This window comes from Pleurodeles waltl, chromosome 9 (assembly GCF_031143425.1).
Source record: "Pleurodeles waltl isolate 20211129_DDA chromosome 9, aPleWal1.hap1.20221129, whole genome shotgun sequence".
Taxonomy (NCBI): Eukaryota; Metazoa; Chordata; class Amphibia; order Caudata; family Salamandridae; genus Pleurodeles; species Pleurodeles waltl.
In genome coordinates, this window is record NC_090448.1 from 306,235,702 (window position 1) to 306,257,108 (window position 21,407).

General features: G+C 41.9%; 1 protein-coding gene across 1 annotated transcript in view; it reads left to right on the forward strand.

Moving 5' to 3' along the window:
* FANCD2 (FA complementation group D2) overlaps positions 1 to 21,407 on the forward strand; it is a 1,182,674-nt gene that overhangs the window by 32,356 nt on the left and 1,128,911 nt on the right. Inside the window, exon 3 of the mRNA XM_069206781.1 lies at positions 6,279 to 6,419. Within this exon, the coding sequence (XP_069062882.1) occupies positions 6,279 to 6,419 (141 nt within the window). The remainder of the gene's footprint in view (positions 1 to 6,278; positions 6,420 to 21,407) is intronic.

Genomic DNA, 21,407 nt, shown 5'->3' on the forward strand with positions numbered 1-21,407 from the left:
CCCCCCCATAAGGCCAAACCCTGGTTTTCACCTTGTTTGCTAGAACTAAAAAAATTGTGCAAAAGGTTAGAAAGAGCTTGCAGAAAGAATTACAGTCTCATTGATAGAGAAATATATAGGCAATCCGTCAGACTCTACCATCAAAACATCAAAGCCGCCCAGTCCTCCTACTATGGATTAAGAATAGAAAGCTCCTCCTGTTCACAAAAGGAAATTTTTCAGATTTTTAAGGAATTAACTATAACCCCTATGCCCTCTCCTCCCACAGAACCCTCCACTGAATATAGTAATCTTTTGGCATCTCATTTTAATGACAAAGTCATTAAGATATACTCTGGGTTCCCTTCTCCTCCTCCCCCAGGTACAGTAGAGCACCAAATGATGGATCCCTCCCTCTCCGGAACCACATTAACTGTCTTCACACCTCTTACTGATACTGCTGCCACTAAACTTCTTCTTCAGATTAAATCGGGCTCCCCCCTGGACCCCGCTCCTCCCCCCATCCTCTCGCGAGTTTCAGATATTGTTGTACCTCCCCTCACAGAAAGACCTATCGTTAGGTCTCCCCCCTCTTTTTAAGCATGCCATTATTAAGCCTCTGTTAAAAAAACCGAAACTGGACCCATCTCTGCTGGAGAATTATAGACCCATTGCTCTTCTCACTATTTCAACAAAAATTTTGGAGAAACACGTTAATCACCAATTAACCAGCTACTTATAGACCCATGAACTCCTCCACCCCACCCAAATGGGTTTTAGAGCCCATCATAGCACGGAGTCCGCTCTCCTTGCAGTGACTGAGTCAGCCAGGCAGCTTTTGGACCAAGGGTCCCATGTGGCCATGATTCTGCTTGATCTCAGCGCTGCTTTTGATACAGTGGACCACAACCTTCTCTGCCGCAGGCTCTCAGAATTGGGGATAGGAGGCCTGGCATTGTCCTGGCTGTCCGCTTTTGTCAAAGACAGATCTTTTCAAGTCCTGGATCGAGCCTACTTCTCTGACATTTTTCCTTTGACTTGTGGAGTTCCCCAGGGCTCTTCTTTGAGCCCAACTCTTTTTAATGTCTATTTATCCCCGCTGGCTAAGGTGATCGCAAACGCCGACGATACTCAACTTGTGGTGTCCCTATCCAGCTCCGGGGACTCGTCGGCAGCTAACCTCTCGTGCTGTATGAAAGACATTGGAGCTTGGATGGTCCAGTCTAAGCTCAAATTCAATGACAGAAAGTCAGAAGTCATCGTACTAGGCAATTCCCCCCCAGCTCTTTCGCTTCCGCTGTACTCTGAGGCTTTCAATAATCTTCCTTCCCCTAAGGACCAGGTAAAAAGCCTTGGTTTCTGGGTGGATTCTCGTCTGACCATGGATTATCAAGCAAAAAGAGTCTCCTCTATATGCTTTGGCATCTTAAGAGTTCTTAGGAAAATCTCGATTCTTCTTCCCCCTATGGCCAGAAGAATCCTCGTTCAAACTCTTATCCTCTCCCGGTTGGATTATGGGAACTCACTTTTTCTCAGCGCCCCGGCTTATGTTATAAAAAGGCTACAAACAGTCCAGAACGCAGCCGCCCGGCTTCTTGTCAATCTTCCCAGACATGTATCCGCTAAACCTGCTCTTTCCTCGCTTCATTGGCTCCCCTTCAAGCAACGTACCTATTTTAAGGCCCTATGCATTGTTCATAGAGCTCTTCAACATAAGGGCCCAATGTTCTTTAGAAAGCGGCTATGTCTTTATGTTCCTTCTCGAAGTCTGAGGTCCTCCTCCTCTCGTCTTGTGACCATCTTGAGGTCTAAGAGAGCTTGGGGGGCCAACTCCTTCCTTACCAAGGCCGCCCGTCTTTGGAATGATCTTCCTTCCGATCTACGTCAGGAACATTCAGAACTACTTTTTAGGAAAAAACTCAAGACTATTCTTTTCTGTAGGTAGCGCTCTCAACTCTCCTAGTGACAGCACTGGTCAGGTTAGGTTAGCGCTGGGATGCCTTCGGATCACTACGCGCTTTATAAATTCTTAAACTAAACTAAACTAAACTAAGACTGATTTTTCTAAGGTTTTATGGACTGATGAAATGAGAGTGAGTCTTGATGGGCCAGATGGATGGGCCCGTGGCTGGATTGGTAAAGGGCAGAGAGCTCCAGTCCGACTCAGACGCCAGCAAGGTGGAGGTGGAGTACTGGTTTGGGCTGGTATCATCAAAGATGAGCTTGTGGGGCCTTTTCGGGTTGAGGATGGAGTCAAGCTCAACTCCCAGTCCTACTGCCAGTTCCTGGAAGACACCTTCTTCAAGCAGTGGTACAGGAAGAAGTCTTCATCCTTCAAGAAAAACATGATTCTCATGCAGGACAATGCTCCATCACACGCGTCCAAGTACTCCACAGCGTGGCTGGCAAGAAAGGGTATAAAAGAAGGAAATCTAATGACATGGCCTCCTTGTTCACCTGATCTGAACCCCATTGAGAACCTGTGGTCCATCATCAAATGTGAGATTTACAAGGAGGGAAAACAGTACACCTCTCTGAACAGTGTCTGGGAGGCTGTGGTTGCTGCTGCACGCAATGTTGATGGTGAACAGATCAAAACACTGACAGAATCCATGGATGGCAGGCTTTTGAGTGTCCTTGCAAAGACAGGTGGCTATATTGGTCACTGATTTGTTTTTGTTTTGTTTTTGAATGTCAGAAATGTATATTTGTGAATGTTGAGATGTTATATTGGTTTCACTGGTAATAATAAATAATTGAAATGGGTATATATTTTCTTTTGTTAAGTTGCCTAATAATTATGCACAGTAATAGTCACCTGCACACACAGATATCCCCCTAACATAGCTAAAACTAAAAACAAACTAAAAACTACTTCCAAAAATATTCAGCTTTGATATTAATGAGTTTTTTGGGTTCATTGAGAACATGGTTGTTGTTCAATAATAAAATTAATCCTCAAAAATACAACTTGCCTAATAATTCTGCACTCCCTGTAATCCAGCCTAGTAAAATCCACCCAACACCAATACAACCCATCCCACCCAACCCCAATTCAATCTAGTCCACCCCACTCCATTTCACTCCACTCCAATCCAGTCTATCCCACTCCATCCACCACTATCCAGACCAACCTCCCCTATTTAATCACCCCAATCCAATCCACCATGATTAATCCAATCCACTCCACCACACACTAATCCACCCCACTCAGTCCAATGCACTTCACTCCAGTCTGATACACCCCAATCCGATACACCCCACTCCAGTCCACTCTACTGCAGCCCAATTCACCACATCCCAGTGAAATCCGCTCACCTCATTCCACCCCAGTCTAATCCACCCAACACCAATCCACCCCACCCCACCCAGTCCAATCCACCCCACCCAACCCCAATTCAATCCAGTCCACTCCACTCCATTTCACTCCACTCCATCCCACTCCAATCCAGTCCATCCCACCCCATCCCAGTTCATTCCATGCGGTCAAGTCCAATTGATCCAGCCTACCCCATGCCAGTCCACCCCACTCCAATCCAATCCACTACGTTCTAATCCAAACCACTACAGTCCACCTCATTCCAATCCAAAACCCATCCCAGTTCAGTTCACCCCACCCCAGTCCAATCTATCTACCCCACTCCAATCCACTCCAATCCAATCCAACACACCCCACCCCAATCCAATCCATCCCACTCCCAAACCACCCCACTTCAATCCTCCCCAACCCACTCCAGTCCACCCACTCACTCCAATCCACCACACAGTACTCTGCTCCACCCACTCTAGCCCAATCCAATCCAACCCAACCCACCCCAGTTCAGTCTGCCCAGTCCATCCGGCCCCCAATCCAATCCAGCCCACTCCACTCCAATCTAATCCACCCCACTCCAATCCACCCCACTCAGTGGAATCCAATCTATCCCATGCCAGTCCAATCCACCCCACTCCAGTCTATTCTAATCCACCTCACCCCACTCAAATCCACCCCACCCCAATCCACCCCAGGCCACCTGGGCCTTCTCACTCCAATTCAAACCACCAATCCAATATAATCCAACCCACTCGAATCCACCCCACGCCAATCCACCCTACATCACTCAATGCATGATGGTTAGACTTCACTTCACTAAAAAGTACTCCCTAATAAAATAATGCATCTGATTTCAGCAATTCACTAAGCAGTGTTTATTTTACATGTATAAGCCATTCAACTTCAGTTACCAATTACAAACAAAATAACAGTTGCTTCCAGGCCCCCCCCAAAATAAGGGGCTTCATGCAAGCTTCAAGAATATATTTAAATCCAATAACTGAAGCATGAAAAAAACGAGCGTTACGCAGCAGGTTACACATCGGCTCTTTCATTAGCAGTCACCAGTGGTTTTCATATCAATTAAAGATGTAGCATTGGTTTTTAAATTGTTCTTAGTGTTTCTTCCTAATGTTTTGAAACCTGTTACAAATACTTTTAGCTGTTTGGCACTTGTGGCGCCATTAAAATGGCAATGTTTCTGCACTGGACTCAGGCACACTGTTCGCAGAAATAAAAAAAAGAAAACAACTTTCAGGTTTCGGCGTTTCTCCATACACAAAACAGAGCGAGGAGATAAACATTTTAATAAAACAATGCGTAAAACGGTAACCGACAAACCACACTGAAGTGTGACTCCGTAAAATATTAATATGGAACACATTGTAATCATCTGTAGTAACACAATGTGTTTATGTGATCCCTTTCCAACATAAAAAAATCTTCATAACATAAATAATTGCAAAACAATGCCACTCTATCTTTGTCACTAAACACAATTAGAATGTGTTTGTGCACTGGACTCCAGCACAGTGTTTGCAGAAAGGGAAATAAAAGCTTTCGGGTTTTATGCGTTTCCCCACAGTTGCAGATAAAAACAGAGTGAAGAGCTAAACATTTTAATAAAACATCATGTAAAACAATAATGGATGAGCCAAAAGGAAGTGCACTTCTGTGATATAATAATATGGAACACATGCTAATCATCTGTAAAAACCAATGTGCCTAAGCACTCCCTTTCCAACATAAAAAACCCTTTACAATAAAAAACATAGTTGCAAAAGAAAGCTGCGCTATGTTTCAGATGCCAGTAAAGCACCTTTCTGACTGGTCTTAGGCATATACTGTTCAAGCTTTCAAGCTTTAACTGTTTCTTTAGATTGGCAGAGTAAAGCTAACAGACAGAGAAAGGACACAAGCATATCATTAAAGCAACGAGTACAACAATAACAGACGATCCAAAAAGAAGTGTAATTCCATAAAATATTAACTCAGAACAGTTAGTAATAATCGGAATTAAAAACTCACAAACACAACCTTAAAATACGGGTTCTCTCACTTTGAAGTCTGACAAAGAAAGTAAATAGGCGCACTCGTGGAAACAGCCTCTTACATTTGATCTTAGTCTTTAAATGGACAGCAGATTAAGACCAATATTAACAGCCCTATTTATTTAAAACACAAACGATCGTGTGAAGTGCTCTTTCATAATTAAAAGAAAAGTTCCTGAGGCAGTAACTGTCTGCAATGCAATGGATCTAGCGTTTGCTCGAGTTAGAGCTATTAGTGTTGAAAATTTCTAACTGGACTTTTCTTGCCACATAAATTTAAAATGAAAAGTAAAACAGTTGACATAAGCAAGCCAAATCAAAGTGCAGGCCCGCCATGAGCATCAAGGAATGACACAAAAGCAAAAAGTAGTTCGCTCACAGTCAAACGTATCTGCAAATGTTCAATTATACATGTAACAGGGTCAATGGCCTAGGCGATAGCAAAACTGCCCCAAGGAGGTACAAACGTAAAGCATTTACCAATGATGATAAAGGACTTTTGAAAGGCAAGCCCATGAATGAGCGATAGTGATGGGCGTGGTTAAAAGCCCACAGCTAGATTACAACAGGCCAGACCGCTTGTGCGCTCGACCTAAAAAGGAAACAAGTGGAAGGCCACAACTAATGGGGCACTGCTCCATGGCAGTGAACAACCAATGAAAAAGAGGGACAAATATGAAAGATTAACCTCTTGAAAGCAAGGATTTGTAACAGGCACTGAAACAAACAAATGAAAAGCGAGCAGAAGGGCTGTCTAGGCTCAACCTAAAAAGCGCAGTCTGTCTCAGAAGCTTTGTGTAGCCCTTTTGAAAGTTACATTAAGTCACTTCCAAAGCACTCTTCATTATTTCATCAAAAACATAAATGCAGTGTGGTTGGGTTTTATATCTACAATACCTCGAATGTTATCAAAATTGTTTTTTTGCTTTTTTTAGAAATGAAGAAGAACCGTATTACAAGTAAAAAACCAAAGACCGTTGCCCCACAAGGAGTGGTGGAGAATGACAGTGTGTTTGTGCAGCTGCTGAAGACCGCTGGAGTTACTCTTAAAGCTGGTGATCATCAGAATGAAATAGGTGTGTGTGTTTCATGAATGATCAACCTGTTTATTTTTAAACAAGAGTGCAAGGGCTACTCTAGTAGAGGAGTTTTATGTAGGAGGGGTTGTGCCTGTAGCGAACGTCCTTTCTATAGAGAATAAAAAACCTTTAAGGTACCAAAGCCTTTGCTAAAGATGAAGTCTAGGAATCTGTGTTCAAACTTTTAGAGAACAATTCCTTTTTTATGTGAGAAAGTACATCCAAATAAAAGTACTTCCCTATTTCGAAACAAACTGTAATAATAGATTTTAATTTCACAAATATTGTCAGTAAAGGAATTTACTGTGGTTAATCCAGGATCTCCGAATCATCTGTATATTTAAGATTTAAACTTTAAAATATTTTTAACCTTTTCTACTCAGTTGATTGCTATTCCTGTTTTGCCTCTTATAAGATCCCATCCCTATTTGCCTGTGGCTTTTTGATTATTTAAGGGATTTCTTCCTTGTGTCTCACTTTAACAAGCAGCTTATAAATTCAACAATGACAAGCTCAGTGTTTCCATACTATAGCAACATGTACATCACGTAGCAGTACAGCACCAGGTGAATAGTGGTCACCAGAAAGATTCCTTGTCTAATCAGTTCCATGTCTGAAGTCCATTTAGCACACTGGAATTGTATTTGGTTCTTATATGTGCCAGAATATCTCTCTTCAGTTCATTTGCATCTTCTTTTTGCTCCATTCTGTAAGTTACTGTGCTTCTCTGCTCTGTGCACAGATACCTATGTGCATCTTCCTGTGTCTAACATTATCTTTGTGCTTCTTTACTCTGTATACAGATGGCTAGGCTACATTCTCCTTCATATATCTCACAATAATTCTTAAGAACTTGCATGGATTACACCCTCCAGACTCTTATATGTCTATCCACACTCTAATATACAACTCCTTGCAAATGTCATGTTGATCCCTGGTAGTCCCCATGTAAAGCTCTCATCAGAGGCAGTGACCGTTTTGGTCTGTGGTTCTGACACACTACTACTAACCCTTTTTTGCATACCAAAATCATCAGATCTGAAGGATCTCAAATTGTCTAGCCTCACCACTCATTTGATCTGACCTCCATCATAATACACAATCCCTCTGCAGACCCCACATATTTGCTTTCTAGGCCTTATGAAACATGTTTTTTATTGTTTATATTCCATGATCCAGCAAATAATTCTTAAGAGCAGAAAGTAGGAGAAGGAAGGCAGAGCACCTACAATCGCGAGAATGTGAAATGTATAGTGTAACAAATAGCAAGGCCTTGGAACACCCAGTCACATAGTACACTACTTACACTTAATTCACCTGTTATTATGAACTAATCCCTGATGATAACTGCTATGTAATGGAAACTGGTCTCCAATTTCACCTATCTCTACAGATGATGCAATCAGGCGTCACCCATCCAGTATTCCAAATAATGCCTTCATAGGTGATTTCACCCAATTGGTAGATTGTTGCATGAAAAATCAGGCCTGCCAATTGGTAGAAAATATAGTTCTGTTGGGTTTTCTACAACACAAAGGTCCACACCCAGAAACCAGAATCAAAATGTATTTCCACCACTTAAGCCCAAACCAATATTTTGTCCAGCCTCGATTACATTACCTTCAGAGTAGGGTAAGGTAACACGCCCAAGCCTAAAGGAACTTAAGCTGCTACCTACTCCATAACTATTTTAAATATCTGTGTATAACCAAACCACACCCCAAAGAGCCTTCTCAAAGACCCAACACAATATCTAACTTTCCGTTACAGAATAAGATTATGGGGTGAACAAACAGTTTAAAAAATCAAAAGACTTCTACAAGATCTTCAGTTGGACTTTAGACCCACTTGAAGTACAGAATACATTCCAACTGATATATGTAAAGACATTTTTACTATGGACGAGGAACTGCCCGTGGCTCTCTTCCTCCTCGACCTCTCTGCAATCTGTGACTGCACATGCACAATTGGAGATGAGTGCCCGGAACCACACAACTGATTTAAATTATTCTTCACGATCTAAATCCACCTATAGGAATTCCTCAAACAAGTACAGTCTTCTCAGTACCAGAGGGATATAAATTGCCGTTAGTACTGTTTTATGTGTATATCCGCCCCATATGCTAGATTGTAGAGCTATTATGCGTCCTGCAGTTCAAGCTGTTAGGCTCACCTCTGAGTGAGACACGGATCTGCAGTGCAAAACATCAGGGTGTAGGGCAGATCCAGCATTGAGTAAAGGTCACCTTCTTGTATTTCCACAAAAGAAAAATGGAAGTGTTGCTAAAAGGCAGCAAAAAAAAAGAGCACTTCAGGCTGCATTGAAATTTCCAAACTCCACTAGCTGGAGCCAAATTTCCATGTCTTGTTTATAACAGATGCATCCTTTGCCCTCCATGTAAATTTCAAGCAAAGTATCATTTGAACTTGTTAAGAAAAGTGCTCTCTTCTTCTTCAACCAGTTCCCTTTGTAGAAACTATGCATTATTTAGTTCTCTTTAGGCTATACCACTGCAATATCATAATGTACACAAACCAACTTAAATTAGGCCCAGAAACTTTACAGGGACCAAACCATATCAGTCAATATATAGCTCCATCAGAAGATAGTATAGCACCATAATTGACTTAAGGGAACCGTAAACAGGCACCTTTATCCTGACAAAATGGGAGCAGTCTTCGCTAAGAAATTACAAGAAGCATGGAATGTGCATGCGATTTCCACCACCGATTGAGTAGTGATTGATAACGGGGTTAGTAAAAGATTGGGGCACACCCAGCTAATTTTTGTTCTATTATTATTGATCACAACACTACAAGTACCAGAATGCCGTGGCAAAACAACAGCTGTGTTTAATAAAGGAGACAACGTTAAATCTCATCTGATAAGGTGTGCTGATCAGATGAGCTCCGGTCTGCTGAGAAGTGTGCTTTCAGAACCTGAATTACTAATCAACAATAATTGACTTGTCTGAAACATCTGAATACGGACTTTGTTTACTAGCTAATATTGAACCAAACTGATTGATGGGTCAGCATACTGGCACTGTGGTCGTGACTAAGTATGAGTTACCTTTGTGATTTCCAGCAAGCCTGAAGGGTACTAGGAGGATTTCCAATACTGAATGAACAGCCTATGACTGCAAAGATTATTGGCAGACTGTGGAGAATCACCTCACTCCTTTTCCTTTACTACAATTGATCAGAAAACATTGAGCAATGTAGCCTCTAGGCCCACCTCTTTAACTCTGTCTAAAAGCAGAGACTCACCAGCGGTGTCAAAGACCGCTGACAAGTCCACGAGGACCACAGCCCCAAGTCCTCTGCTGTCCACAGATCTGTGCAGAAAGTCCAATACTGAGATAACTGCTACCTCTACTGCGGCAAGCTCTAAAGCCAGCTTGAGATGAATTGTGTAAACGTTTAGAATCAACAAATGTTTGCAGCTCTATAAACGCTAGATTTTCTAGAGTGGTGTCCAGGGGAAGGGGTGTAAGTTGTTGGTATCATCTTGTGAGCAAGGGAACTTTTTCAGCTATCTTCAAAAGCTTGCAACCCTGCATCTGGACCTGGTACTTATGATGACACACTCAATTCCTATCTGTCACATGAGGTGTAGAGGGAAAAGAAACACAGAATGGACCTTCAGAACGCCTGACCTGACCATGTGGAAATACCTGGCCGACAATCGGGTAAACTGTGTGTTCCGGAAATAATTAAAAACTTTAATTGAATGTTGTACTTCAGCAGCAGGATTACCCCCCCTCTCTCCTACAAATTTCAGTGGACCCATCATCCAGAAGGGACTTGACCCAGAAGCTCACTGAACTAATATTGCTTCATTAGGCAAGTGCAGTTTTATTTTACATTTATCACTGGTGCTCCTTTGCAGGGTGGTGACCTTACATACATCTGACCGGGCATCCTATATAACAGTCTAACACAAACTGGAACTACACCTTTTGAAGAGGTAAATAATAACACTTGAGTGCATCATAAATCGGCATATTGAGAGAAGGTACCTGGCATATTGCGCATGGTACCTCGAATAAGTGGCTCTCAGCCGAATAGGTGAAGAAAAGGACCTGGAAAATGCAGATAAAAAATAACTGTTACATAGCACTGCAGATGGCTGGGTGCAAACACTTTCTAAATATAAGTCCATCTGTTCTTTCTTTTGGTAGTGTGCACAAGTCTGTGTTAAACATTGTTCCCTATTTTGTATATGGACGTGTAAAAAGAAAGGATAAGTCTATTCCTTCTTGAGAGAAATAAAGAACGGAGGAGCATTTCTCTGCAAAGCTCATCTCTAAGAGGAGATGGCAATGGGTCCATAACTGATTGTTAGCACTCATGAATAAGCGATGTCTGGGATACACCCGTTGGTTAGATTGGACTTTGAAATAGCTTTGGAACAGTATAGGCCATGTCACTTGCAAAAAAGGTTAGGTGGATGAGGCTAATCATTAATGGGCATAGGATCATCGAATTTTGTGAGCACTTCAGAAGGGGTAATCAAAAGCACTTTATTTCAGTAAAACACAGCGCAGAGAGGTAAAGAATCAAAAGGGAGCAAAGTCAGAAGAGTTCGGTGGTTCCTCCCATCCCACTTCAGTAGTTTTTATTAGCTATTATTTTCAGTTTCACTGGATGCAAGGCCCCTCAGGAGAACTTATTTTTGTGACCCGGTGTGATCCCAGTCACTCAACAGATTGCCAGTTGCAGTATGGGGTGGGCTAGATACCCAGATTTCTCTTGGGCCTTCTTTGACATGACAACTTTTAGGGCTTTAGTACAATAGTTTTGTGAGACATAATTCTGTTAACACTGATTTTTGTTTGCCAGGACGCACAAGGCCCTTGTCTGAGGTGTTGGTGGGGTGGCTGTGCGGTCAACACTGGCCAGGGGAAGGGTGGTGCTTGATAGGAAGGGAAAAGCAAGGAACCCTCAGACCGGTGGCCTTCTGCCCTTTAGGCATTCTCCACCTGACTAATTCCTGCTCCTCTGTACGTGATCTCCTTAGCATTCAAGATGTGCAGTCCAGCCGCCTTTTCCCTCAACAGTGACCTAACTTGTAGCGGCACAACTAATGTGTTGCTTTGAAGCAGTTTCTTAGCTGCAAAATTTGGCAATGTTTCCTGTTAAGTCCAAATAGAATTGAGTCTTGGTAACAAGAAAAAGGAAATATAAACTCAAAATTGTTTGAATACCAGAAGCCCAGTAGAAATACAATGGAGGAAAACAGAATGGACACATCTGGAGATTACCTTAGTCAAGGTCAGTGATGATGTGGGACTCTTATAGGTGAACACCATGTCTTTCTAATATCCATCTCACCTTTTCTGGCTCCCCCTGCACTTCTACCTATTGGAGTTGATACCATTATTTCTGTGATCTTACATATCATCAAAGAAATCCTGAAATCTGGTTGTAAGTCAGCCATATGATCCTCTGCTCTTTGCTTTGGGCCCTGTGTAGCTGCTGGTATGCTACCATAGTGCTCTCCTCATTCAACAGTGTATTGCAACCGCTGCAAATGCTATTTCCTGGGTGTTCAGCCTTTCGAGTTGCCTATCACCTTCTCCCAATCTTGTTGGAGATTGATTATCCAAGATTCTTACAGATGTTCTCTTTATTGTATATGTATGAGACGTTACAGAGGAAACTATGTGAACAAAACATTTATATGTCGACAGGGCTTTAACTGTTTTACTTCATTGGGAAATAAAATAAGTCTACTGGGTAAAGAACCAAACAATTTACACAGTGCTCGCAATATTCTCATAATCTACCAAAATAAAATAAAATAAAATAAAAAGAGCACCGACTAGTTAAGGCTGTGAATGACAGACTATCACCACCCCCAATGTTGGGTTCTACTCGTCCATTTCAAAGTCAAACATGTATTGCTAGCAAAACACAGAGAAACTTCAGCTTGAATACTGATGTGCATGCAAGGAGTTAAATCAATCAGTGCAATCAAATACCTACAGATTGATGGAAAATACGTCTCTGCAGACAGATTTCTCGTCACTTGACTCTCCTCATGGTAAGGACTGTAGTGTTAAAGTATGAAGAAGTGGATAACTGAAAAATACAGTTGAAGAGGCATGGAGTTACGTTTACTGAATCAGAAGTCTTCACTATAAATATCTTTGTTTTGACCACAGACCTCTTTGTAAGAACGAGCGTCTTCGGATCTTCTTCCAAGGGTGGCTTCATATACACGTCGTCTTGTGTTGTTGTCCACTGGATGAATAGGCTTAGTCCCTTGCAGCACAATCTGTTTGGCTGATGGTTTATAATGCCACAATGTGGCTGTGAAAACGAAGGTTGAATGCTGCTAAGGCCAGAGATGTATCCATGTGCACTAAATGTTCAAAATTGGGTATATGATTCATTAGTGTAAACACTTTATTGTTAGGGTGAGTACCCTATGTAAATCCAGTAGTCTGTAAATCCATCTTGTAATACTGATAGTTCCATTATGAAAATGAGCACACAAGTTAAAAAAACTTTTTTTTTGTTTCTGGCATTTTTATGTTTCCAGAATGCTCCTTGATTACATGCAGATGGATGCAGAAGAATAGAATTAAGATCATTAACTGGCTACTTTCAAAATAAAATGTACCCCAAAAATATTTGCAACTTGAAGAAATGAAAAAAATGGAAGTTTTCCTAGTTTACCGTGCAGTTTCATTGTTTTAAAAAATTTAAGGTTCACAAAAAATAATTGCAGCATGAAAAAACTGATGAACCACAACGTTAACATATTTTCTAAAGCATAATTAAATAAAATATATTTGATGGAGCCTCAATATAAAATCGTTATGAACAACATGTGAAAATTAAATCAGAGGCCCAATTCATAAAGAAAGTCACAAAGTGTCCCCTTGCATCTTTGATGTTATGTAGTTGCAAAATTCAGGAATTTACAAAGGTTTACAGACGTATGCCTGCAAACCTGTAACACTTTCATTCTTCCAGGTGTACTATAATGCTTGCACATGTAAAAATATGCTGCGCAAGTGCAAGGTCACCTGCTAAAACCTTTTTTTTCTCCAGGCATAAAATATTCCTCACCCACCATGAAAACGCCCTTTCCCTACACCCTCCTCTTTTATTGGGTGGAGAATCTCTTTCCACTCTGGAACATGTATTGCACTTTGTCTTGTCAGAAGTAAAATTCTCACCTTTTTCATGGCAGGAAGAGATTGGAGAGGAATTGATTAATTTTCTTAAATATGTTAGTTTTATTCCAGCCCTAGATTTACGTCCTAGCGTCTGCAACCCATAAATATTAGCTCACACAAAAGTGTTCATGCCAGTAAAATGTTTTTGAGTGCAAAAATAACTTTTGTGCATGCAAGTCAAACTTAAAAGAGCCAGTAGCTTTGAGAATCGGATGCGTGACATTTTGACTTTGAACAGACCTTGCAGGGTTAATCTACTCATAAAATGGAACTGTTCAGTCATTGTAACAGTCTATGGTATATGTTTACAGTCATGGCAAACAAGGGAACTTGTTCACATTCAGAATGGAAGTGATAAGCCCAGAATGTTGTCAAGTGTAAAGGGTCAGACGGGGGCAGTCACTTTGATTCTCAGTTGGCAACCGAGGCACTGGCAAGCAGTATAAACTGGGTTCACTTATTGTAACATTCAAAGTAAATCTGCCAGACCTTTCCTGAGAATCTAAACTGAGTTGCGTTAATTAGTTGGGTTAAAACAGTGATAATCCAAAATTCTGCTGTAATTAGATGTTCAATATAACAAGAATGACAGTGTCTTATACCAGACCGGAATATGGGTCAACTATTTACAGCACAAACAATGGTTCCTTGGCTCTAATTAAACCACAGATCTACTGTAGGAAAATGCCCCTTATTGCTGTTACCCTCCCCCCCCCCCACACACACACTTACTTTTTGCCTGATATTGATGCTGACTTGATTAAGCGTGTGCTGGGATCCTGCTAACCAGGCCCCAGCGCTAGTGCTCTTTCCCTAAAAAAAAAAAAAAAAAAAGTACCATTGTTTCCACAGTTGGGACCCCTCACCTAACACATGCACACTGCCATTGCAGGTTGTGTGTGTTGGTGGGGAGAAAAAGGCAAAGTCGACATGGCATCTCCCTCAGGGTGCCATGCACACAAAACACTGCCCGTGGCATAGGTAGGTCACCCCTCTAGGAGGCCTTAAAGCCCTAAGACAGGGTGCACTATACCACAGGTGAGGGCATAGCTGCTTGAGCAATATACCCCTACAGTGTCTAAGTCCATTCTTAGACATTGTAAGTACAGTGTGGCCATATTAAGTATATGGTCTGGGAGTTTGTCAAAACGAACTCCACATTTCCATAATGGCTACACTGAATACTGGGAAGTTTGGTATCAAACTTCTCAGAGTAATAAACCTACACTGATGCCAGTGTTGGAGTTATTAAAAAAAAAATGCACACAGAGGGCATCCTAGAGATGCCCCCTGTATTTTACCCAATCCTCTAGTCTAGGACTGATTGGTCTGTGCCAGCCTGCAACTAGCAGACAAGTTTCTGACCCCCTGGGTTGAGGGCCTTTTTGCCCTCTGAGGCCGGAAACAAAGCCTGCACTGGGTGGAGGTGCTTCACACCTCCCCATTGCAGGAACTGTAACACCTAACGGTGAGCCTCAGAGGCTCAGGCTTCGTGTTACAATGCCCCAGGGCACTCCAGCTAGTGGAGATGCCTAGCCCCTGGACAAAGTCCCACTTTTGGCGGCAAGTCCAGAGGTGTAATTAGGAAAAACAAGGAGGAGTCACCACCTCAGCCAGGACCCCCCCCCCCCCCCAAGGTGTCCAGTGCTGAAGTGACCCCCTCCTTGCAGAATCCTCCATCTTGGTTTGAAGGACAGGGACCAATAGGGTTAGCAATGTGCCCCCTCTCCAAAGGGAAGTGGGCACAGGAAGGGTGTAGCCACCCTCAGGGAGAGTAGCCATTGGCTACTGCCCTCTGACCCCCCAAAACGCCCCTGAATCTTGTATTTAAGGGCTCCCTGAACCAAGCTAGTCAGATTCCTGACGACCTCACAAGAAGAAGGACTGCTTAGTGGAAACCCCAGCAAAGAAGGAAAGGAAACAACAACTGACGTGGCCCCAGCCCTACCGGCCTGTCTCCTGCTTCAAAGAACCTGCAGAAGAAAAGTAACGTGTCCTGCAGGTCCAGCGACCTCTGCAAAACCTCCAGAGGACTGCCTGCATCACAGAGGATCAAGAACTCCAGTGGAAAGCGGCCCTGTCCAAAGAAGAACAGAAGAAGAAACCTCTTCCAAAGGCCTCCCCTTCTCCCCCCTCACTCTGGAAGCGTGAGTCCTAACCACTCTGCACCCAACGCTCACGGCCCGAGTCCAGGTGGCCCAACCAACCAGAGAGGACCACCAGACGGCGGCAACTAAGTGCACACCCTGGGTTGACCTCTCCACACCTCCACGACGATGCCTATAGAGGGAATCCCGAGGACCCCCCTGACCGCGACTGCCCTGATTGAAGATAACCGAGGCCCCCAGGCCTTGGAGAAATCGATACCCGGTGCAGCAACGATCAACAGACTGCCCTCTTCCCTGTCTGATGGTGGTGTGCCCTCACCACCCCCCCACCCCTTCCCGGCCCTTGCCTGCAGCGCTTGAGTGACCCCCGGGGTCCCATCAAAGGGTTTAATTGGAAACCCGACGCCCTGTTTGCACCCTTCATTCGGCCACCCCAGTGCTGCTGAGGGTATGTGATTGGTGCCTACTTGGGGCCCCTCCAGTACTTCTCTAATCCCCCCTGGCCTGCCCTCTGAGCCGCAGGTACTTACCTGCTGGCAGAACGAATTCCAAGTACCCCCTGTCTCCATAGGAGCCCATGTTACAATTGCTCAACTTTGACCTCTGCACCCGGCTGGCCCCGTGTTTGCTGATGGTGGTTGTTTGGGGTTGACTTGAACCCACAACGGTGGACTACCTATAACCCGGAGACTGGAACTGTAAGTTGTGTACTTACCTCTAAAACGACTTTATTTTCTTCCCCCAGGAACTGTTCTGAAAATGAACTGCGTCCACTTTTAAAATAGATAGATACTCTATCTATTACTTGACTAAAGTTTACTTTGATATCTGTGTTGAGTACTTACCTGCAACAGTAATCATTTCTGATCAGAATCTTGTGGTTCTAGTAATAAAGTAACAAAATCATATTTTTCTATGTATAAACCTCTTGGTCTGGAGTTAAGTCATTGAGTGTGTGTTTCTCTTATTGTCTATGTGTGTACAACAAATGCTTAACACTACCCTCTGATACGCCTAACTGCTCGACCACACTACCACAAATAGAGCTTTAGTATTATCTATTATTGCCTCTGTCAAGCCTCTTGGGGGAACCCCTGGACTCTGTGTACAGTATATCTCATTTTGATATAGTATATACAGACCCAGCTTCATACATCTACTCGCCCAATTAGGTCAGTCACGTTGGGATGGAGTAGGTCAACAAACATTCAGTGAAACATTGCACCTCCAATTTTCAGATGAAATGTATTCTTTACATATTATGATGCAGTAAATGAAACAGCCGAGGGCAGATAGTGCAAGGTGCAAAAAGTGCTTGGTGCGTGATAAATACTTACAATTTTACATATACAGAACTAACTCAGGGTGTCATGGTATTGTACACCGTTCTCATTCAAAGTCAACCACTTTAGTCATAGTTTGACACACGTGGCAACCACAAGACTGTGTCAACATTTCAATGGAATGAAGGTGTAGATTACTTCAGGACAATGCCAACCGCGTTTAGGTTAGAAAAGCAGGTCCTTAGCCTCTAGCTCACCTTAAATGCATTAATTGATAGCCAGAGTCTAATCTACCACATACCTCGATTGGAGATTGATGCTTCTAAATAGTCTGTCCACAAAATCATGTCTTATTTCTTGCACGGATCTGCAAATATTCCAGAGAAGCTGCCTTAGAGAGATATATCGAACCCTACCTATTCCCATCATGTGGCCAATAGTGTCCAGGTAAGCATGCAAGTCTTTGTGGAACAAGTGAGCTTGTTTTTTTGGATCAGTGCCTTGAGTGTTCGCATGCATTTACAGTAAGGTAGGTTCATAGGCTTATGGACATAAACCAAGTCCACATATGTGCATATAGAGTTAGACTGTACACGTCCAACACGAGCCCAATGTTTGCTGTACTTCCCTTCCCTATTGCTGATGAAGAGCTTTACAAAATCATAAAAGTTGCGTTATTGTCCAAGAGTGGAGGGACTCATATTTCCTAGGGACTTGGAGAATTCCTTCCCTAATCATGCTAAAGTATATAAACAGTAAATTTGTTACCTAAGAGTCCATAAAGTAGCCAAGGTGCATCTCCTAAAATACAAATCAAAACTTGTAGATGTGTTTAGTGAAAATTGCTGATTTAGGCATTACAACAAAGTGCTGCGATAGAAGCTATATATAGTCCTTGCTCTCACCTCAAGCACGGTGTTTTGCAAAGACTAAGTTTACTTGCAAGCCTCAGTCAAAGCGGTTATACAGCATATCCAAAAGCTCTTTCAAGGGATGCATGGTAAGATTCACCCACACACCTTTGTTTGATATTATTCCTCTCCTTCTGCTAGGGAAACACTAGAATGCTGAGCACTGCCACTAACTTGGGGTGGGTTGGTGCACCAGCATTGAAACTCATTTACATACTTTTGAAAACCTGTATGGTCTGAGCATCTGTGTAACATGTACCTGGGTAAAGTAATAATATCAATATCATCTTAAAAATTTTGTATACATTCAGCACTTTCACTATTAGAAAAAAACAGCGCATTAACTGTTACACAGCTGCGTACTCTAGTGAAAACAAGCAGACTTGTGTATGTTACAGTCCAATTTGTGAACTCACAATCCGTTCCGAAGATGTGTGTAGAAAGAATCACATTAATAATTATTATAGATCTGAAGTTTAATCAATCTTTTACAGTCACATGTGGTCCCACATCCTTAAAGAAAATTGTGTGTGGAACAAATGCAGTAAGGATCGTGGCAATACAATATCTAAATTTATATAATTTGTTCCTCAGTCACCTTCAATGACATGGTCAGTCATTCCTATGCTTATTTCAATACGGTCCAACTGTACACATTCAGTACATAAAATCTAGTAGCTAGAGGACACCTAGCCAAGTCAGTGTCAATGCATTTGTTAGTTTGTCTTCATCATTTAAACCCAGTTCTGTTGTCTTCAGGCAGTCTATCCTTCAACTTTCACTACTCATCAGCATGGTGTTGTTGCCACTACTTGAATCCTGTTGTACTTCAAACATTTGCCATTTAATTTCATCACAATCTTGTCCAAACTCCTGGTAGTGTTGACAAGAAGAGCCCCTTCAACCCTACACTGGATCCTGCTCTGATGTTGGCAGACACACTGTTTTACCATTTTGGTAGTTGGCCTATGTAAAGTGTATTACAGAGACACTTAATAGCATATATCACATTCCTATTTAACACTTAATAACATATGACACATTCATATTTGAGTGTGCTGTCAATCTGAAAATGTTATTGCCTACCTCCAGAACCTTAGTGTTGTAAAAATCTACATGATTGGCAGTTGTCACATTTGTAATGGCATATAACGGGTGTCATTCCCTACTGTTGGGTGATGGTTTCAGTCTGTGGCTGCTCCATATGTGCCCTTATCATATATCCTCTAATGTTCTTTTTGTTTTTAACAGTAAATAAAGGACTGTGTTTACTGATGTCCTCTAAGAAAAAAATCCAGTAGCGTTTTACTATCTTCTGTATCTGATTGCTGGCAGGGTTAAAGGTGGATACCATAATCAAACATTCCACTTTAATTAGTGTTTTTCTAGGCATCAACAAATCTTTCACCCTTAACACAGAGACTTCATTGAAGTAGTCCTCGTTGTTTCTACAGCTTCTGTTTATATGTAGAAACTGTCCAAAGGGAAGATTGTTTCTCAGCGTCCTTGGATGGGAGCTTCTAAATAGAGCCAAAGAATTCCTATCTGTTGGCTTGCGGTATAATTTTGTAAATAGATTACCATCTCTGTGCTTTCAGGAGAGCAAGATAATTAATCAGTACTTTGATTGCCTAGCTGTACTCACTCATTGTCCATGTTATTCCATGAACACATCATCTGTATATCAACGCCAAACACTTATGTTGTTTTTGTATAGATTCTCTGGCCAATATATTGTCTTATCCTCAAATTCCTAAACGAAAAGCCCTGTAAACCTACACTGCTGTTAATGCATGGGAAAACCCAGGGCACTGACCCAATGAACCAGTGTCCGTGTTATATAATATATATATATATAGATATATATATATATCTCTCTAAGGGAGACTTTGTGGAATATTTACAGATCTGCTCCAGAAATAAGACATGGTGATGTGACTGACTGACTCGATTTAGAGGTATCAGTCTTCAGCTGAGGTATGTGGTAGATGAGGACTATCATTTTGTGCAGTTAGAGTGGATTAGGGGCTAAGGGCTCTGTTTCCTAAATTACAGGTGACAAGAAGGATGGCATCCCGAAGAGATCAGAAACTTTAATTCACTACTGTTGAAACGTCAAAACATTGTTGGTATTGTTACTTGTGTAGTTGTGTCAAACTCTGGCTCGAATAATAGGCTTTAAATAAGTATTACATCCAGTATCATGACACCCTGAGTTGGTTCTGTATATGTGTAAAATTGTAAACATTTATCACGTGCTGTGTACTTTATGCACCTTGCGATGTTTGCACTTGACTGTATCATTTATTGCATAATGATATGTGAAGAATAAATTGCACAGAAACCCAATGTTTCAGTGAATGGAGTTTACTACTCCTCCCCATTGTCACTGACCTAACTGGGTGAATAGATCTGTAATCGGACGCCCAGCACAATGAGAATACTTGCATGTTAATACCCCTACAATGCTCAATAAGCTGGCATCTACAATGCCCATACATAAAAGAGCCACTGTTATGTGGAGCCTATGAATAGTCATAGATTTGACATAAATGGATCATTAATATGTTCAGAGTCCAGAATAATAAGAAATGTTGCATAACTAGAGCCTTGCTAGAAAACAAATCCTGAAATTATATGAGACCCTACTATAGAGCGCTTATATAAGGAGAATGCTGCTGTAACTTGCACCTCACTGCATGGCACCAAATGAGACAAGTGAGTTTGTTTTCCTGGAGAAGTAGACTTCTGAATTATCTCCTTCCTTGAAAAGTTTTTTTTTTTACATTTCACGACTGACTTGGTTTTCTTGATCTGCTTCTCAGCAGTAGGCCTGATGTTCATTAATGGATTTTTTGGGTGGTTCAGTAGCCTTTCAGGATTGAAAATGCCCCACAGGGCACAAGATTCCATTTCATTTTTAGCTCCCTTGATCATTTTCCAAGAGAAGGCCCATTTCAGTTGTTTCTTGTTGACGAGTGTTAGTATCACGGGTTAGAGGTTAGTACATGAAAGGTTTTTACATGATAATTGTCCTGTGGATTAATCTGAGGCAAGCTTGGGCCTCACTGTTGTTTATTAGTCTCTCACCGTGGCTGTTCCTTCTCTCCAGTAAAATCTGCATACTTCTGAGTGCTTTTCGCTGCTGCTCTAGTTCCTCCAGTCAACATAGCAGTTGAGTGAACTCTGAACGTGCTTTAGTGCTTGTACTGGTAGATGATCCGCAGATTGCCACTATATTTATTTATTTCTGTGGAACTTAAAGTCTCTTCCTCTGATTCGTCCTTAGCTTTTCTGGTTGATCTCCATTGGCTGAAATTCTTTGGGTTTGTCAAAGAGGGTGGTTGTTTACTGGCCACATCATATCACTTATTTCTTGTTGAAACAATTCGGCTTTCTCAAAGCTGGATGAAAACAGCAAATTCAGCCTGACAGAATTTACTTCTAAGAGGTCATTGTTGTGGCCAGTGATAATGTGCTTTGAACTCGT